This window comes from Jatropha curcas, chromosome 8 (genome assembly GCF_041381405.1).
Source record: "Jatropha curcas cultivar XTBG-Jc1 chromosome 8, XTBG_Jcur_1.0, whole genome shotgun sequence".
Taxonomy (NCBI): domain Eukaryota; kingdom Viridiplantae; phylum Streptophyta; class Magnoliopsida; order Malpighiales; family Euphorbiaceae; genus Jatropha; species Jatropha curcas.
In genome coordinates, this window is record NC_143158.1 from 26084204 (window position 1) to 26104639 (window position 20436).

At 33.6% G+C, this 20436-nt stretch overlaps 2 protein-coding genes across 3 annotated transcripts; both read right to left on the reverse strand.

The window, feature by feature from the left end:
* Window positions 1-5025: 5025 nt before the first annotated feature.
* Window positions 5026-7559, reverse strand: LOC105628510 (putative receptor protein kinase ZmPK1). The gene has a single exon (XM_089724657.1). It carries the CDS (start codon window positions 7552-7554, stop codon window positions 5119-5121), a length of 2436 nt encoding a protein of 811 aa, XP_089580783.1. The 5' UTR covers window positions 7555-7559; the 3' UTR covers window positions 5026-5118.
* Window positions 7560-14031: 6472 nt separating this feature from the next.
* Window positions 14032-20276, reverse strand: LOC105628502 (26S proteasome regulatory subunit 4 homolog B). 2 transcript variants are annotated; one of them, XR_016322157.1, is made up of 7 exons: window positions 19606-20276; window positions 18427-18672; window positions 16810-16979; window positions 16508-16724; window positions 16276-16416; window positions 15668-15837; window positions 14032-14317 (listed from the first exon to the last, which is right to left on the reverse strand). XR_016322157.1 is itself a non-coding variant. In XM_012209919.4 (6 exons), exons 1-6 carry the CDS (start codon window positions 20077-20079, stop codon window positions 15754-15756), a joined length of 1332 nt encoding a protein of 443 aa, XP_012065309.1. In that variant the 5' UTR covers window positions 20080-20276; the 3' UTR covers window positions 15555-15753. The 2 variants fall into 2 exon arrangements, 1 of the variants encoding a protein (XP_012065309.1); XM_012209919.4 differs by lacking the exon at window positions 14032-14317 and having other exon boundaries at window positions 15555-15837.
* Between the last annotated feature and the right edge of the window lie 160 nt (window positions 20277-20436).

Consider the following 20436-nt stretch of genomic DNA (forward strand, 5'->3'; position numbering starts at 1 on the left):
GGAGGACCTTAGATGCAAACCATAAGCCAGTGTACCCTTGATGTACCGAATAACTCGTTTCAAGGCATTCATATGAAGCTCAGATGGGTTGTGCATAAAAAGACATAATTGTTGTACGGCATAAGAAATATCTGGCCTAGTAAATGTCAAGTACTGCAATGCTCTGGCCAGTTTACGATAAAGTTGAGGATCAAGGCATAATTTCCCATTAGCAGCACTCATTTTTCCATTAACGGCAACTGGCGCAAAAGAAAGCTTACATTGCTCCATTCCGGCACGTTGTAAGATCTCAGCTGCATATTTTTGTTGAGAGAGGAACAGACCATGTTTAGTGTGTGTAACACTAATGCCAAGAAAATAATGCAGCCGGCCCAAATCTTTCATTGCGAACTCTGTGCCTAGAAGGTGGATTATGTGCTGTCGAAGTTCACTAGAAGAGGCTGTAAGTATGATGTCATCAACATATAAGAGTAGATATGCAATATTATGACCATGCTTATAAATAAACAAAGAATGATCTACTATGCTATGTTGGAACCCAATCTTCTTGACAAAATCTGTGAACCGCTGATACCAGGCACGTGGTGCCTGCTTCAAACCATAGAGTGATTTCTGTAACAAGCAGACATCATCTGGTTTGCTCAAGTCTCGAAAGCCCAATGGTTGGTGCATATACACGGTTTTAGTCAAATGCCCATGAAGAAAGGCGTTTTTGACGTCTAACTGATGTATCTGCCAAGATTTGGAAACTGCAATACTGAGCACAGTACGAATGGTGGCCGGTTTGACAATTGGACTAAATGTTTCTGCACAATCAATGCCTGCTTTTTGTGAGCGTCCATCACCTACAAGACGAGCTTTGTAGCGCTCAAAAGAACCATCAGAGTTAAATTTATGTCTAAAAATCCACATGGAACGAATGACATTCACATTTGATGGCCGAGGTACCAACACCCAAGTCTTATTCTGAATTAGGGCCTCATATTCATCAGTCATAGCATTTTTCCAATTCGAATCATTAAGTGCACGGGCTGGATTGGTTGGAAGAGGAGAAAGTGGTGTGTGATGAGTGTGAAAAGCGTGGCTGTACTTTGGATTAGGTTTGGTAATGCCCCGTTGACTGCGAGTAGTCATATTATGTATTCTTTGTGGCGGCACAACAGCTAGAGGGAGAGGGGAATGGTCTGGTTGTGCTAGCGGTGGGTCCAGGGCTGGAGCAGTGGGCGAAAGGTGAGGAGTAGTATTTGGTGGTGAAGCTGGTAGGTGTAGTGGCAAGTGGGCTGGTATGGATGACTGAGGTTGCGGCATAATAGGTGTAGAATTATGTATTTGCTGCAAGAGTACAGGAGATATTGGGGCATCCAAAAAATCATAATGAGAGGGGGAAGATGAATTAATATCAAAAAATGGAAAACTAGATTCATCAAAGGTTACATGACGAGAAATAATTATTTTCTTTGTTTGAAGATCAAGACACTTGTATCCTCTATGGTTTTTAGGAAACCCAAGAAAGACACATGGTGTAGAACGAGACTGTAACTTATTTAGAGAAGACAACGGAAGCAAAGGGAAATAAGAACACCCAAAAACCCGAAGGTTGGACAACACTGGAACACGCTGATATAAAACATGTATAGGAGTAAGGAAATTCAGATTCTTACACGGCAATATGTTCAAAATATATGTAGCCATATCAAGTGCATGATGCCAAAAACAGGCAGGAACAGACGAATGCAACAAAAGAGTACGAACTATATTGTTGACTGTTCGAATTTTGCGCTCAGATTTACCATTTTGAGACGAGGTATAAGGACAAGAAAACAGACGAACAATGCCATTCGTTAAACAGAAGTTCTGAAGGGTATGATTATCATATTCTCGTCCGTTATCACATTGTAATTGTTTAATGGAAGTGGAGAACTGTGTTTTAACAAAAGCATGAAATCGAATAAACGTAGACACAACTTGGGACTTATGAGACAACGGAAATGTCCACAAAAAGTTGGTATAATCATCTAAGAACAAGACATAATATTTATGACCACATGAACTTTGAACAGGTGAAGTCCATACATCACTATGGATTATTGCAAAAGGTTGAGAAGTGAAATTCAAAGAATCTGAAAATGGTAAACGTACACTTTTACCAAGTGGACAAGAATTACAAAATGAAAATTTTTCTTTATTACAACTAATGAGATTATTCTTTCGAAGTGAATGAAGAACATTCCCACCTGGATGGCCTAACCGCAAATGCCATAAATTTGGCGAAACAGAACACACAGAAGCAGACAAAGCAGACTGAACAGTAGGTGCAGAAATATTAAACGGATATAGATCACCAGTACTCTCACATCTCAGAATTTTGGTCCTCGTCGGATATGCCTTCACAGAAAATCCAAAAGGATCAAATTCAACAGACACCCAATTGTCAGTGGTAAACTTTCGAACAGAAACAAGATTCTTTATTATCTTAGGGGCATGTAGAACATTAGATAATTTTAAAGGATGTTTGGCTTTAGTTAGGGGTACGTGCCCTAATCCTCGAATTGGAATAACAGCACCATTACCAACAATTATACCATTATTGGGGCTCAATTGAGAATAAGAAGTGAGCGTACCTTGTTGAGAAGTCATGTGGGATGTTGCTCCTGAATCCATAAACCACTGCTCCTCACGTTGGTGTAAAGGCATGGTGTGGAGTGCTTGATCAATGTCAGTGGGAGCATAACCAGTTGTTGATGAACCAGTAACAGAGGGATTGTAACCCGAAACAGATGGTGTAACAGTTGCGGCATGAAACGCCTGCGGTGAAACCTGAGACGGATGAGGACCCAACACCCCCGGAGATCAAATTTGCTGCGTTGGTCTGGAGACCCATGGTGTGGAAGGATATGGGCAAGGCGGTGGTGGCGCCATCCAGGGTTGAGGCGAACTCCAATAGCTCCAAACCGGGTATTGCCAATAGGATTGCTGCGGAAAAGAGAGCGGCACGAAAGACTGCTGTGGAAATCGTGAATTTGGGCGATAACTATTATTCGACCCATTGCTGCGATTATTTTGGGCCCCTTTCTGTTTTCCCATGTGCCGCTTGCCTTTTGAAGAAGCCCTAGAATTTTCCCCATTAGGATGGGACCCACTGACTCTGTATCCACCCTCATCAGCATAGCAGTATGCGAAGATGTATTATTTTCTTGCTTCAGTCGTTCTGCTTTTGTGGTCTCTTCTAACAGGAGCATCGATCGAACTTGGGAAAAGGAAGGCATGGGGTTTTTGTTCTTAACAACTGTTACGAAACTCTCGTAAGCTTCGGGAAGACCGGTTAGGAGTCGAAGAACAAGACGATGATCAGAAACTCGTTCTCCGACATTTGCGAGTTGATCAGCCAACACTTTGAGATGCCGTGTATAAGTTTTAGCATCCGAAAAATCACGGAGATGAGTATTGGCAAACTCAGTCTCCAAATGAATGGCATGAGCAGTTTTATTATCCTGAAATAAATCAGCCAGATGAGTCCACGCATCCAAGGCAGTGTCATCAGGGCTTATAATAGTATTTAGAAGATCATTGGATATCGTACTATATATCCATTGTCGAACAATATTATCAATTCGACTCCAAGTGGCTTGCTCCTCTGCAGATCGAACAACCGGAGTTGTAACCAGTGTAATGTGATCATGGGTGAGGGTAGCTTTGGTATGAATAGTGAAGAGTGTTGCCCAATTGCTGTATTGAGCGGACTCATAATCAAGAGTTAGAGGAATGGCTGTTTTGATATTGGTAATAGTGGTGGCTGGATGCACCTTGTCAGCCATTGAAAGGAAAGAAAATAGTAAGAAAGAAAGCAGGGAAAGAAGAAGAAGGAGAAAGAAGGGTATCACCTAAAGCTCTGATACCATGAAAGTAATTCTGTTTTCCATGCTTTATTCATTAAGCAAATACATATTTATAGGCTATATAATCTTATAACTAATACTATAAATCAGCAATACAATTGCAAATAATCATAACAGAATATCTTAGGCAATATTTACATATTTACTATCATTGTGTAGAGAAAGGAGTACCCTCCAAGGTGGCCAGGGGGAAAGTCCATAGCTTGGGTGGTTTTTTTTTTTAAGCTTCTAAAAGCTCAATTAAAAGGTTAGTGCTCATAAACTTCGTCTCCTTAATCATTTTCTTTAATTTTCAATTACGGGGTTTGATGATAGAATTTTGGAGATTTTGTGATTTTTGGCTTGAATGATGTGTTCTAATGGTTAATTATATTCTTGGGTGCTTGAATAACCTATGAGAAAGTCCAATTGCATGAGAACATTTCCCCCTCCCTTCTTTCTTGCTTTGACCGAACCACATATGGGTCGTGAGGTTGAGTTTGCTCCCTTTTAAATGATGAGAACTCTTCTATGTTAAAATTCTTAAAACTCAAAGTAGAGCTTTATTTCTCTTAGTCCTTAGTTTGGCCGAACCTAGGTAATGCATGTACCGTTTTAATTGAATTTGTGTTTTACCTTTATAGGAGATTGAAATCTCTTACCACTCCAATCAATACATTATAGGTGAATTATTTATCGTTTAACATAAGAAAGGTCAAGAGTTAACATTATATTAATTTATTTTGTTATTTTTTTAAAAAAATTTAAATGTATATACAAAGGAGAAAAAAAAATATCAACATTAATTCCGTCTTTTACATGCTTAGGGAAACAGTTTGTAATGTTCCCTGTTTCAGTTAAATTTGATAATTTTTTATTTTTCCTAAGAATTAAGAAAATAATTGAATAATCTCAATTTTAAAAATAAATAAGGGTAGTTGACTAAATTACCCTTTAATTAATATCCATTTAATTGAGACAAAGTTTAGTATAAATAGTAATTTATACATGGATAAAATTAAAATTAAATAATTAATATATTTTAATTTTTAAAAGTGTCATCTAAGATGGACAATAACAAATAGTCAAAATTAATCGAACTGAACAAGTAAACGTAATAAATAATGTTGAAATTATTTAACAACAGAAAACCAAGTTTGGATTATACAATATAATTACATGCATGAAAATCATCAATTAATATAAGCAACATTACATCAATTTCTTTACTTTCTCCAGCTAATTAATTATAACTTTCAAGTTGTAAAATCATCTCAACCACTTGACTCATGGTAGGTCTTCCATCTTTGCTTTCCCCCACACACTTCAATGCCACTCTTATCAAACTTTCCATTTTCTTTGCATCATAATTCACCCCCAAGACAGGATCCACAATCTCTTTAACCCAAATACTAGTTTCAGAAGCTCTTCTTTTCTTCTCCATCACCCATTCGACCAATCTCATATTCTCCACTTCCTCACCATCATTATCACCATAGCCGGCCATTGATGGACTTCTTCCGGTAATCATCTCTAACACTACAATTCCATAGCTATAAACATCCACTTTGGAAGTAATGGGCAAATTAAATATCCATTCAGGAGCCATATAACCTCTTGTACCTCTTACTCTTGAAAACCCTGAATTGCCAATTAGGTCATCTCTACTAAATAACCTAGATAACCCAAAATCTGAAACTTTTGGCTGGTAATTAGAATCCAAGAGTATGTTATGTGGCTTTATGTCGCAGTGTATAACCCATTCTAAGCACTCTTCATGTAAATAAGCCAAGCCTTTAGCAGTGCCTACCGATATTTTGAACCTAGTTTTCCAGTCAAGGTTCTTGGATGACAAGCTATTAGCCAAAGATCCGTTTTCCATATATTCATACACTAAGAGCCTGTGCTTTTCTTCTGCACAATATCCCCACATTTCTATTAAGTTCATGTGATTAAGTTTTCCTACTGTACTTACTTCTGCTAGAAACTCACCTTCGCTTTGACTTGTATCGTTCAGTCGTTTAATGGCCGCAACTCTCTTATCAGCTAATATTCCTTTATACACAATTCCAGTAGCTCCTTTTCCGATTTCTTCATTGAAATTTCTTGTTGCTTTCTTTAACTCAGTGTAAGTGAATCTTCTAAAACCAGTAGCAGCAAGAAAGTAATCTTGAGAAATTGTTGAATCTTTCTTTTGCTGAGTTCTAATCAAGAAAATCCAAACTAAAACTATTGCAAGAATCTCGATTAACCCAATTGCACTAACAAACCAAATCAACAGCTTCTGTGACCAACTCTCATTTGATTTCACATACCTTCTTTCAAGATTCTCAACAGCTCCAATAGAACATTCAAGACTTCGTTCTTTAAGTGACAAGTCATGGGATCTCATGGTTTCGGGTACTTTCAAGTAAAAATTTCCTCGAAAATTTGGCGAACGATATCCGTTTAATAACTGTGTCTTGGGAAAACAGTAAGGAACATTGTCAGGACGGTTTTGGAAAATATACTTAAATACAAAACCTTTGCAATCACATCTTTTTAAGCATATTTCCTTACACATATCGTATGTATGATTTTCGAAGTAACCAAGATCATAACCATACATTTCTACACGAGCAAATTTAAGGAAAGAAGCATTACTCGCACCACAAGAATCATCAATTTCCGATTCACAGCCTAAGGACCAATCAGAAACATTTTTCATTTTGAAACCAGGAAGACAAGAACAGTTTCTGCCAAAGCTAGGATCATACTTACATACACTGTTAGGTCCACAAGCTCCATGAATCTTGCATGATTCAGCAAACACTTGCCATGAAATTACCCATTTGCTATTCCCATTTTCTCTGCTGTATAACCTTAGATTCCCATCAAAATCGAGAGTCAATCTTCTTTGAATATTTTGCACTCCATAATCAGAAGAGAGAAAGCTGAAATTATCAGATGAAGTAAATTTTCCAGACAAATCAAGCGAAGCAAATCTACTACTATTATATGAAGATCTCCCTGCTTCGCGGCTAAGCAGCCATGGGCTTGGCCAGAAAGCACTTGAAACTTCTGGACCATCATAAACAAGGCGAAGGATATTATCATTGTCAAAAGATAACTTATAAAAGCCAGAAGAAAAGTTTGTTGAGCTTCTTGAAGAAACAAGAACTGAGTTTCTAGTAAATGGTTGTAAAGGAAGAAGAGTTTCAGTAGGGGAATCAAAGCTTTGCCATAGAATTACTCGTTCTTTTGTAGTAATAAGAACAAGATTTCCATTATCATACAGGTTTAAAGATGAAGGAGAGAGGGAGAAAGTGTCAGAAGACCAAATAATGGAGTTACCAGCATCAGTTAAGATTAGATTGGCAGTTTTTTGTAAAGAAAGCTTTGATCTTTCTCCATTAACGGGTATGTCTCTGTTTGCCATCCAAACAACAGTGCAAGTGTTAATGCAAGAGGGTTGAGTAAACCATATGGCAAAAGAATATGCATTTTCTCCAACTGGGTAAAACCCAGCAGAGAAAATGCCGTTAGATGAATGCAAAATGTTGTCTGGCTTTTCAACAGAAAGAGATGAGCCTTCATGTAATGCGTTATGAAGTGTTGAAGATGAAAATGGGAATGATATACCCAGAGAGAAAATAATGAATATAAAATTCAAAGGAGTAGCCACAATTAGGTGCTTCATGGAAAGTTGAGGGAAACAAAAATAGGAAAAAGCAACGTCTATGATCAGACAAGCCCATGGCATTTTTATATATTGAACGGGAAGGACAAACGTATTTTTTCTTTTTTTTTTTTTAATATTAATTTTTTTTTTTTTTTAGTATTGAGAAAGGTAAATTCTAATTTTTTTTAATTAAGAAACTATTATATGATTGTGACTCCACCGTTCAATCTTTTACCAAGAATGTAATTAATTATACACCAACCACTCACTAAATTACCTTAAATTATATATATATTTTTTCATTATAATAGATTATTTTATTTTTTTGAAAGGAATAATAGATTGTTTATTATTAACTGAAAACCTAATATTTATTTGGCATGAAAATTGAAATTAATTTTTTTAAAATTTTCTTAATCTTTCATAAATAATTATTAGTTGACTATTAGATAGACTAGTAGTTAATTTTAGAATAATTACTGCTATAGGGATCAAATTAATCACTCAAAATTGTACAAAATTAAATTATAAAAAATATATAATATATACATATATATATAGATATTATATAAATTTTTTTTTTTGAAAGTGATAACAATATTTTTTTTTTTAGTAAAAGGATGTGACATTATATTGGTCAAACATAAAAAGCATTGAAAGTAATGGAAATTCAACTGTAGAATAAGTCTAACTTGTATCATAATTTTTATAACCTAAAAAAATGAAATATTACACTATTTTTTATTTTAAAAACTTAGTTTCAACGTTCAACTATTTTTCACTACGAGAGAAACATTAATATTATTTCTATAAATGATTTATTTTTGCTTAATTGTGATTTAAAGAGTTATTTATTTATATTTGACATATAGAAGCCATAGTATTTTCGCTTTTCAACTCTAGGTGGATAATTACTCATTCCGAGCAAAATGGAGATGGAGGCTAGTAAAATCGGGGAAAAATTTATCTAGATTTGGTCTATGTCTCCACCTATGGACTAAACTAATGAAATTAAAATAAGGGTTCTGACTATACATTTAAAAAAAAATCGAAATATTTTTTTTTTATTTCATTTGCTTGATTTATAAGTGGGGTCACGCATCAAGTCTAAGGCAAATTTTTTTTTTTACATTAAAATCAGTGTTTTTAAGACAGAATCAGATCAGTTAATTTGCGAATCAGTGATTAGTCCGGTCTGATGGACAAAAAAATCGGATGGCAATGGAAAAAATCCAGACAAATCCAAGGACCAAATGACCCAGGATAAACCCGGTTTTTTTTTTACGGCACAGTTCTAAATAAAAGACACCCATCATATTTCCCCAATTCTGGAACCAAAAATTTTTCTCTCTCAAATCTCTTTCATACTCTGAAAATAGACACAACCTCCTTTCTTGATCAAAGGATCCAAAGACCTTTGGAGGGGCATATTCAAAAAATCAAGAAGACCTTCTCCTTACATTCTCCTCACGAACATCTCTAAAATAAAAAAACCAAACTCCCAATAAAGGACCTCTGTGAATCGGTCTTTTTCTGCTACAATGACAGCAAATCTTTGGACCTGTGGTAAGTTTTATTATTGTTGACTGAAGCCATTCCTTATCTCCTGGCCCGCCATAGTAATAATAGAGCATCGTAGTCAAGTTTCTGATGAACAAGGAAAAAGATGGGCATTGAATTGATTGGCTCTTGCAGGTGACAATAACTTTGTAAATTTTATTATTTTGAGAAATATAACTAATATGTCCTTATCTTTTAAGAAATAGACTAAAATATTCTTATAATTTACTTTTGTTAGACTATAAAATCTTTCCATTAAATTTTGGTATCTTTTATTTTAAGTTATTATAAAATGACTAAAATATCCATTTTATTTTCAAAAATATAAGGATAGACTAATTGTACTTTTCAAACTATAGGGACTGCACTGTAATTTTTTTGAGATAATATTTTATTATCCCTCATTTGGCCTCTGTGTTTTTTTATTGACTTGACAGAAAAAGATACAAAAATTGGATAGAAAAATCTAATAATGTAACAGAAACAAAATATAGAGGTCAAATTAATATATTTTAAAAAAAGATAATCCCACACTAATTATATTTCACAAACTACATGAATCGTATTATAATTTTTCCTCAAAAATATTGAGTAAAACAAAGTGGAGACGTCAAAATGAAGAAGGGTCAACCTTAAAGGGCTATAGTGGAACGAATGAGATGAAAACAAAGATGAAGCTATAGAGTGGGTCAACTTCTGAAGAAATTTTAACATATACACTTGGTATTAGATTTGCTTAAACTTGATCTATGTTTGGTTAACTTGGGGCCTTATGATACGAGTAAATTTGACACCATCCAAAATTGTTTTATGTTGGAATTAACAAGTTGGCTTAGATAGGTACTATTGAGTTTCAAAAGATAATATTTTCTCCGTCTCATTTTGTTTGCATGATTTGACAAAATATATATATTCAGAATTTAGTCAATAAAACTTTTTTTACCCTTAACTCATTAAAATATTAATAAAAGTCTTTTTATTTAATAAACAACCATAAGAGTTATTATGAGAAAAATAATTATTTAAATATTCAAAACTAAAAATCTTATAAATATTTTGAAACATCTCAAAAAGAAATAACGAGTAAATAAAATGGGACGAAAGGAGTATTAAATAAGCAATTGAATTTCAAAATTATTTTATGTTTCAAACGTTCAATCCTTCCATTTTAGTGTCTAGATTTAAAAAAATTGCAATTAAAACTGTCTATACATACGTGGCTCGTGAAAGCGTTGATTTAGCAGTATAAGGGTCACTTTGGCCAAAATCGCCTAACATATGGTTTTACCCTCAATTTTAGGTTTTATTGCAATTTCAATTTCATTTGATCTTTATGTCAATTTCTTTAAATTTTAATATCTTGTTGTAATTTGACTCTAATATAACATTTATATCAATTTCACCTTGAACTTTGATATTTTATTGCACTAGCACTTTCTAATTTAAAAAAAAAAATTCATATATCAAATAATTAATTGTTAAATATAACTTATTATCAAGAAAAGAAAGAATTTAAAAATATTAAAAATAATAATAGAGATTGTCATTACCATTAACCCAAACTCTCTTATTCACACAAATGTATTAAGTTAATCCAAGCCAAGGTCTAGAGCGAACCTATTTTTTATTTACAATTTAAGTCCTAATTATAATTTAGGATGGTGTTGTAATAAAAGATCAAAGTTTAAGGTGAAATTGGTATAAATATCAAATTGAAGTGAAATTACAATAAAAGGTTAAGGTTCAGGGTAAAATTAGCATAAAGGTCAAATCAGAGTGAAATTGCAACAAAACTTAGGCAGCCATTTGTTTCCGTAAAATAACTTGCATAATTTATATTTTATTTTGCATTCTTCTCATATTGAACAATAAAATTTTTAAATTATAAATTTTTTTATTATTATTAATATTTTTTATGGGCTCATGAGATAAAAACTTTAATATTTATAACCAATTTTCAAAATTATAACCAAACAACGGAGAATAAGTCATTTGTTTTTCAAGGAAAATGTTTTTCTAGAAAAATATTTTTCTTGAAAAATATTTTTCAGTAAGTTATTTTACAGATATAAACGGAGCATTAAAGTTGAGCGTGAAACAATATATTCAGCCAATAATAAATAGTTTCAAGTGTAATACATAAATTACTCTTAAATTTTATTACTTAATTTTATAGTACCTTTAACTGTTTATTTTGATTTATAAAATCAAACACTGCAACTTATAAAATTATATTTATTAATTATATTTATTAATCACTTTAAATTAGAAAATCATTTGATTGAAAACATTTTTTTATATTGTATACTTCAACTTGTAAAATTAGATCAATTAAACATTTATTAAACAATTAAAATTTATAAAAATATTATTCTAAAAGTTATACTAACTACAGATTGAATCAATATTTTTCATGTAAAAGTCAAAAGTCTCAAATGTGGAAGGGTTTACGATATTACCAAAATTTACAAGTTCAAATGCACGATAGTTAATAAATTATCCACAAAATTTATGTTGCCATAAGATTAAAGTTGCAAAGTTTACAAGTGAATTTATATATTCAGTCAAATAGCTTTACTCATCAAATCATGAGATATTCAAGAAGTAATTCACAATCAATTTTTGAAATTGTCAACATATCTTTAAATAAACCAAAGATGCTATGATTTTTAATAATGATATCAAAGTTGAGAATTTAACTAAAATTTTAAATAAGAAATTATTTTTTTATTTTATATTTTATGCCTTATTATAAATGATTATGAACTTATTTATGTTATTAATAATATGTTTATATACCGACAAGGTATTGATTGGAGTAGTTAGTGACTTCAATCATCGTAAGGGAGAGAATACAAGTTCGATCCTGAGAAGTGGGCAAAAACCTTTACACTTTAGAGCTCGAGTGGATTAAACTTCCTAGTTATACAAAAAAAAAAAAATGTTTATTTAGTCTAGTATGTCCTAAGCCTCTTAATATCTGATAATAAATCACTTGTACAAAAAAAAAAAACACACAGCCACGATTTAAAGTATTTGATCGCTTGCTCCACTTGGTGGCTATTCACAGCTATTGTTCGACTCAATAGTCTTTCTATAAGTCCGATTTGATTACTTTCAAATTTTTTCATTCTATTACAGAGGAACAAAAGACACAAGCCAAAATCACCATAACAACAAACAACAACAATAATAATTTAGAACTAAATCTGAGAACAAAATTCTAAAACATGGATAACAAAATCCCAATATATAGATCTAAGGATTCTTTGACAAAAAAAAAAATCGAATAAAAAAAAGAAAAGAATGACCACGGGTGAACTCTCACTTGTGGCTTCCTGTGAAAAAAAAAAAAAAAAGAGAGAGAGAGAGAGCTTTTTGCAAAAGCTACTTTGCCTTGCATTAGAAACTGATAATACAGATTATCTAACTTGGGATGGTAGGATCCACCATGAAAATTGTTTCAAGACTCTAGTTATCCTTGGGACAGGTTATATAAATTGGGATGGTAGGATCCACCATGAAACCAAACCAAACCGTTATATATATGGGTTCAATCGACCCACGAACAGCCCTAGGATCCATATATGGGTCCGAAGTAAAATGTGATATTGAAAGTTCAACTTGTGTTCAGTGCGCATCAGAACGGGCAACTAAGTCCCTTAGGGTGAAGCTTTTATTAGAAAATAGAGTCGCCAATTGGGTGAAATTGAAATCTGGGTGAGGAATGTTACGATCTACTCGAGACTGCTCGGAGATCAACCCATCGCGGCGCCGGAGTTCAACATCAAAACTACGGCCTCCAGCCCGCAAGAATTAAAGTAATTAATTTATTATCAGCATTATCTACTGTCATAAACAAGTATTGTCAAAATAAGGACAAGAGTCAAACTCTGTTTGCCAATTAAAATAGTTACAAAGGTTAAAAGCTCCAACCCAATTTCAGAGGCTATAACATTGTCATGCTATTGCAAATGACAAAAGATGTGTTATATTATTTTTTTTTTATCGTTCAGCGTACAGGGTAGATTCATACACCAGTTGTAGCTAAGTTCTTTTCAAATCTTAAAACTGTGCTTTAACAAATTATGCTTATCTTATAGTCAGAATGGATTCATTCTTAATTGAAGTTGAGGGTGCCATTATTATAAGATGTTCAAATTGAAATCAAATTGATAAAAATGTAAAAAATGGTAAAAGTGTAAAAATTTAAAAAATTTAGGGTATTCTAAAATATTAAGCTCCAAAAAAAAAATCTCATTCTCAATTATTTTTCAATATAAAAAGAATATGTGTACTATTTTTCAAGAGTATAATTATTTTGAAATTTTGATTTACTTTAAATTAAGAGACATTTACATTTTCAGTATATCTTTAAAATTGTATAATAATTGAAAAAAATATAAAATAAAAGTTATTTTTTCTCATCAAAAGCCTATTATTTACATTTGACACCGTTCCCTCTCTTGGTACAAGAGAACAAGGTGGAGAGGCTGACTGCGAAAACAAAGTGGAGAGGCCAAACAATTAATGAGAGCGGTTCACTTCCAAAGGAATTGTTAATACATGAACTCAATTGACCCGACCCATCTCACCATTAATTGATTAGTTTCTGAGAATTGACAAAATTAATTGTTTCACTTTCATAATTTGATTAAATAATTGTAACACCTTAGAGATTTGCTTTTTAATCCTTTCATAAGATTATTTACGACCGAAGTAAGTAATATTATCTAATTAATTGATATTTATTTATATAGCAATTTAAATTAAAAATATTGGATAAAATTAACTGTTCAATTTAAAATGACAAAAAAAAAATATTAGCTGTTTAATTAATTAACTTTATAATTGCTAAAAAAAATTTAAATGTTAAAGTGCTTAACATTCGATAAAAAGCTCACTTTACCTCTAAAGTTATAATATGACAAAGCCTTAAAAGAAAACTTTACCGCTAATTTTTAACAAGAAGATAAAATTATCCTACATAGTTTTTTTGTTCCTGTTCCTTTATTCGTCTCTTTTACAACCCTCAAATTCACCCCTATTCCCTTTCCAGTATTTGCACCGTTCCACAACCCAATCTCCAATTCACCGCTGAAGCCCCACCGCCATCTTCCTCCTTTCCATAAAACCTCAAGCTGCATGTCACTCTCACTCCCCTTATTTCCACTTATCTTCCGTACTCAAATCCACCCAATGAGTCTGTCTCCATCTATATCTACAATAAGAGATTTGAGTTTTGGGTAAAGAAAGTTCAAAAACCAGATTATCTTTTTGAGTAAAAATCAATGTGTTTTTGGACTGGAGAATCACTGGATTTTCCTTTGTTAGGTTGATGCTTTGAGAAGCCACAAATAAAGAGTGGAAAAGCCATAGATACATTGGGATGATTAATAAATGCAGAATACTTCTAGTGTTTAAGCTATACATAAAATGACTCTATAGAACCTGTTTGCCATTTTCAAGTCTGTGAAAGAAACTCCCTAGCTTGGGTACAAAACTTGCCTCGGTTGAGACGAAAATAAGGCTACTTTCCCTCGACTCCTTAATGTTCAAACATAACATAATGATTTCGTTACTTCGTAATTACACTCTATATATGTGCAGGTATGCCTACAAGTATGTGATTGTCTCTCTGAACAACACTAACAATAATATTCCGGAATGCAATTGCAGAGTGGTTACAAAACTTACTGTCTAGAGTGTCCTACTAGCTTAATGCATAAATTTGACCTAACGAAGCTAGCCAATTAGAAGAAGAATTTCTCGCATAAGTAAAGGAAGCTAGGAAAATTAATCACTTGAATATATGGAAGATGGATGAAAGATGACAGTGGTGAGGAAGTAGAGCCGAAAAGGTTAGTCAAATGGGTCAAAGAAAAGCCAAAAGCAGAATGACTCAAAAGAAAAGCATTTGTTTATGCAAATCTTCAACCAGAATACCGTTACTGATGAAATGTATTGATCTCATTTATGTAAACTAGGGACCAAACAGTGTTCTTGGAAAGAAAAATAAAAAGACTCAAGGGTGGTGTCATTTTTGTAATTACTATGTTGTGGTTCTTTTTCCTTGGGATATATTATATTCTTGTTCTATGAACGAACAGTTTGAACTTCACCCTGAACTTCACCCGTTAGCACATGAAATACCTAAGACAGATTATCACATTACCTTGACAAACAAAAGGTGTTTCAAAAAGGATGAGATATCTGACTATTAACCGTTGAAGCAAAGCAAAAACAAGAAACCATCTCCCCCAAAAACCTCCAACAATCATTCTCCTCTAATTAATTTACTCCTAGAAAGACACTATTCTTACATTCTTTTTCTATAATCAAGGTCTCCAAATAATTTTCAGTCATCATGAATGATTCAATGATGATGCATCAAATAAATAAAATATATTGCAATTTTATCTAGATGTATGGCTTGTACAAAAACCTAAAGCAAGAAATTCTGTGAAAATAAAGTTTCATTAAATAATTGTTGGATTATCAAATACTGTTAAACAATAAAAAGTGCTTCAAAAGGATGATATCCAACTAGTAATGGTTGAAAAACAATCACCTCAAACGAAGATCATGGAACCCGATGTGAAGAGCTAAAAGAAACAAGAAAAGAGTTTCTACTACCCTCACATAAAGGATTTGCCTTCATAGATAAAGTCCTTCTGGCACCCCTTCTTTCTTTTTGAACATCACTTTCTCCTTTGCTTTCTTGAAGTCTGCATGAGTCACCTGAATCAAGAAACACAAAAACATTAGAGAACTGAACTGGCAACTGTCAAATAATTAAGTCTACAACTTAAGTCCAACAAAGGCTCCATAGGAAGAAAATTCCATACTCAAAAACATAGGAAGACAATAAAGGCAACAAGAGAGAGGACAGGAAGTTGAAAGAAGAGAAAAAGAATGGGGGAGGGGGACAATGCTTCAAAACAAAACTTGGTTTCCATAGAAGAGCAGTTATTTTATTCCACAACTTTGGCCAAAAAAAAAAAGGACAGCGCAGAAATCAAAGTTATTCTCAACCAGCAACCTTATTCTCAATTAGGCTTTCAAGCAAATTTAGCACCGGAAAATTCCAATTATATGCAAGCACTAAGTTAATCAGCAAGACATTCAAATGATTTGCTCGATGTTCTAAAATATTCTTCAAAGTATGCAAGAGATCACCTTCATGCGCCGCTCTCTTAAAGCTAGCAAGCCAGCTTCTGTACATATAGCTTTGATATCAGCCCCAGAGAATTCATCCTTGGTCATTACAAACTCTTCTAAGTTAACATCATCTGCCAATGTCATCCTCGATGTATGTATCTAAATTCGCAAAGGAAGCAAGAAAACATTATGGGGAACCCAACCTAAGAATAACATCATGCAGTAAGTATAATCTTGCACATAAACCTACCTGGAATATGCGCCTTCTGGTTTTGATATCTGGAAGGGGAAATTCAATCTTTCTGTCTATTCTTCCAGGGCGCAGCAAAGCAGGATCAAGACTTTCTATTCTGTTTGTTGCAAGAATTACTTTAACATCTCCCCTGGAATCAAAACCATCCAACTGGTTCAGCAATTCCAACATAGTTCTCTGTATCTCACGTTCACCACCAGAATGTGCATCATATCTGACAAACATAGTTTTCAGAAACTGTCAATCATAACCTGTCACCATGGTAATACCACTTGCAATCACTTACATCAATAAACTACCTCTTTGTGCCAACTGCATCTATTTCATCAATGAATACAATTGATGGCGAAAGATCATCTGCAACTCTGAAGAGTTCCCTGACTAATTTTGGGCCATCTCCCAAGTATTTCTGAATCAATTCACTCCCTACTACACGCAAGAAAGTTGCGGAAGTAGAATTTGCGACTGCCTGAAGTTAAATATAAGACCATATTCATGACATCAGCCAATGCTGAATGGTATATTGAATGGGTGGTGAAGCAAAAAAGTTCAAAATTTGTGAATAACAAAAGATGTGCAAGCAATTATGCAATGCATATTTGCTTCATACCAGAAATACACAGATTATGCATTAAATATCTGAATACATTCCTAGATTCCAAGTTATATGTTAATTCCTCACTGTTAATTCCTCACTTTAACTTCATTTTTACATTAAGCTCCACGCGCCGCGCGTGTGCACACACACACACACACAAACACACATATATATATTTGAACTGACCAAAAAGGACATTAATATGATTTATATTTACATAGAAAAGGCATTGACAAGCCAGTTTAATAGTTAAATTTATTTACATTACCATAAGAAAACTTTTGTTTAACCATAAAACTTTCATTTTAACCATAACTATAATATATTTTGTTCCTAATTAAGAAAAATTAATTTAATTATATATTTTTAATTCTTCCAATTTAATTTCACAGTCCCTAATTAATATAAAATACTTCTAACTAATATATTTTTGATTCCTCCTATTTAAATTCACTAAGTGACTATATATATTGTAGTATACATATTCCAAGGATATACAAATAGTCGCAAGTTTATTCAGGGAAAGGATATAGGTAAGCAGAAGTAATTATTAAATAATTCCATCCTCATTATCATAGCAAAAGTACAAAGCCCAAATCCTTATCATTTCCCATTGACATTGCAGCACACTTGCCATTGACAACATAGATACATTAATCTAAACTCCAATCCAACCAAACCCCCCAAAAGAATGACCTAGTAAGTACTGAGGTTTCATGATGAACCAAACAAAAAGAGTGAGACTAATTTCCCAGCAAGACATACAATTTACAGATTTTTCATGGAAAAAATTCTAAACAACTTAACTGAAAAGAGCTATTTGATAAAAAGATAGGCATATATCTTTAGCAACTAAATCTAGTTATACTGAAAATTGAGCAAAAAAATACCAGTCTAAAGGCCTCTATCACAACAAGTTCATTGAATCTAATCCGATTGCTTGTTTTCTAAAAAAATAAGAAAAGAGGTAATAGTTCTACCATGGCCCAGTTTTTAGAATTCCTATCAGGTTTGCAATATCTAAAATAATTATAAATCCCCCTTGAGAAATTGTGAAAGAAAATATAACCAAACTCAAAGACAGCTTTATTAAAGAGATCGTGTTCAAATTAGAGATGGCTCTTTCACTATTTCCGTTCTTAATGAATAAGAGCTCATAATATGCAAAGAAAAAATTTCATAACTTCAAACCCATGATGAAGATTCTATAGAAGAGTTAATTTCCAGATTATGCTAATTTCCAGAGTTATATTAGCATGTGTATTTATGATGCAAGTGTATATATATTAGAGAGAGAGAGAGAGAGAGATTAACGCACCTTGGCAAGCAAAGTTTTACCAGTTCCAGGCTCCCCATAAAGTATGACTCCTTTAGGGGGTTTAATACCAATATCTTCATACAATTCAGGATGAGTGAGTGGAAGCTCCACTGCTTCTTTAATTTCTTGTATTTGGGCATCCAACCCACCAATATCAGCATATGATTCCAGTGGAGCTTTCTCAACCTTCATTACAGAAACCATGGGATCAACCTCATCTTGAAGAAGCCCAACAACAGAAAGGACCTGAATAAACATAAACAACAAAACGACATTCAGAATCTAAATAATAGAACACAAGTCTATCATATAAATTTAGAACAAGACTTTCAACCTCACAGAAGACACATTCAATATAGAAGCTTAGAGTAAAATGTCCATTTCTTTCATCATGGGTACATGAAAAATAACACATTTATTGGTAGATGAATCATTGAATATTATCACACTGATTTATGGCTCACAGAAAGACATGCTGTTCTATAACTTACTCTCCACATATTATATATGGGGAAAATTCAAAACTGGGCCAATGATTTTACCAATTTCTTGTTAGGTAAAATTTCTTGTTATAGAATAACACATGATAAACTCTTTATCAAATGAAAACAAAATGCATAACATATGAACTTTCAGGGGAAAATGTAAGAGAGTGGTATTGCACCATATTTTTCTTGCAGTTTCTATAGATATTGTTTAGGTATTATATATAGTTTCTCCCAGAAAATGTTTAAGTTGCACAAAAAATATTTGGCTTCGAATTTGATCCAATTTCAGGCTACCAGTACAAAGTTCAATGCTCATCATACATCAAGCAACACAAGAAAATTTATGACAAACATGATAATGAAAAATGGATTGTTAAGCATCAACCATAATGGCAATAGAAATTTCTCATATATCACTTTCTTTTCTTTTCTTTTTTTTTTTTCTTTTCGTTTTGCTACATTCCCTCTTGCCAAACACAATTTAACGACCTAATTTTTTCCTTAACAAGTAAAACATAAACATAAGCAAAAGCAACCTACAGCAACCCTAAAAACACCCAATTCTCAAAAATCCCAACCCAATTGTCAAAATATAAACAAATTATACTACATATAAAACAACCCTAATTATCCCAAAACAATGAGATAACACCAAATTCTCAAAAATCTAAACACAAACAAATGATCATACCTTATTGTGCATGAGAATAGCGCACCCAGGCTCGAGCTGGTCCTTATCAACGAAGGAAAGAATCCCCACATAGTACTCAGGCCCGACTGACGACGAAACTATGGCGTGGTTTTCATCAATTAGCTCCTCCAAGTTGCCGACGCTCATTGGCGAGCCTCTCAAATCGTCGACCTTCGATCTATCTTCCTCGTTCTTCTCCTCTAACGGCTTCAGCCTCTCTTGATTGGCCACGAATTCCTCCTCCATTAGAAGATAGTCCTTGATGCGCTCTAGTTTCAGGAGGCGAAGCTTACATTTAGTCAGAGGGGTGACGGTTGGCAGTCGGGCGGCGGCCTCAGGGCCCTTTTGTTTCCGCTGCTTGCGGCCGACGCGGGACGGGGGAGCCGCGGGTTCGTATTTCTTGTCCTTTTTGTTATCGGAATCATTTTTGCGATCGCCCGGTGGGCGGTTCATGCCTGATGGGCCTTGACCCATGGAGGCGGTAGCTGTGGCGGTTGTAGCAGTGGTGGGAGAGAGGCAGAAGTCTGCAGACAGACGCAGAAACAGTGTTAAAGACGGACCTGGTTTTTCGTGATTGCACTCGTAGTCTTCTTTGTGTTTTTCTTAATTGCTATGCCATGCGTAAATTTACTTGGGACGGAGAACAGCCTAGTACATAAATTTGTACCCTTAAGTTTAAGGGTATAACCTCGTGTCACCTTCAATTTGTCAACATCATGCATTCAAAATTGTCCATTTTAATGCTCATACTTTCTAATTACAGCAGTTTCTTTACAAAGAGAATTTTACTCAGAAATTGAAACTTTATAAAAAATACCAGATAAAAAAAAG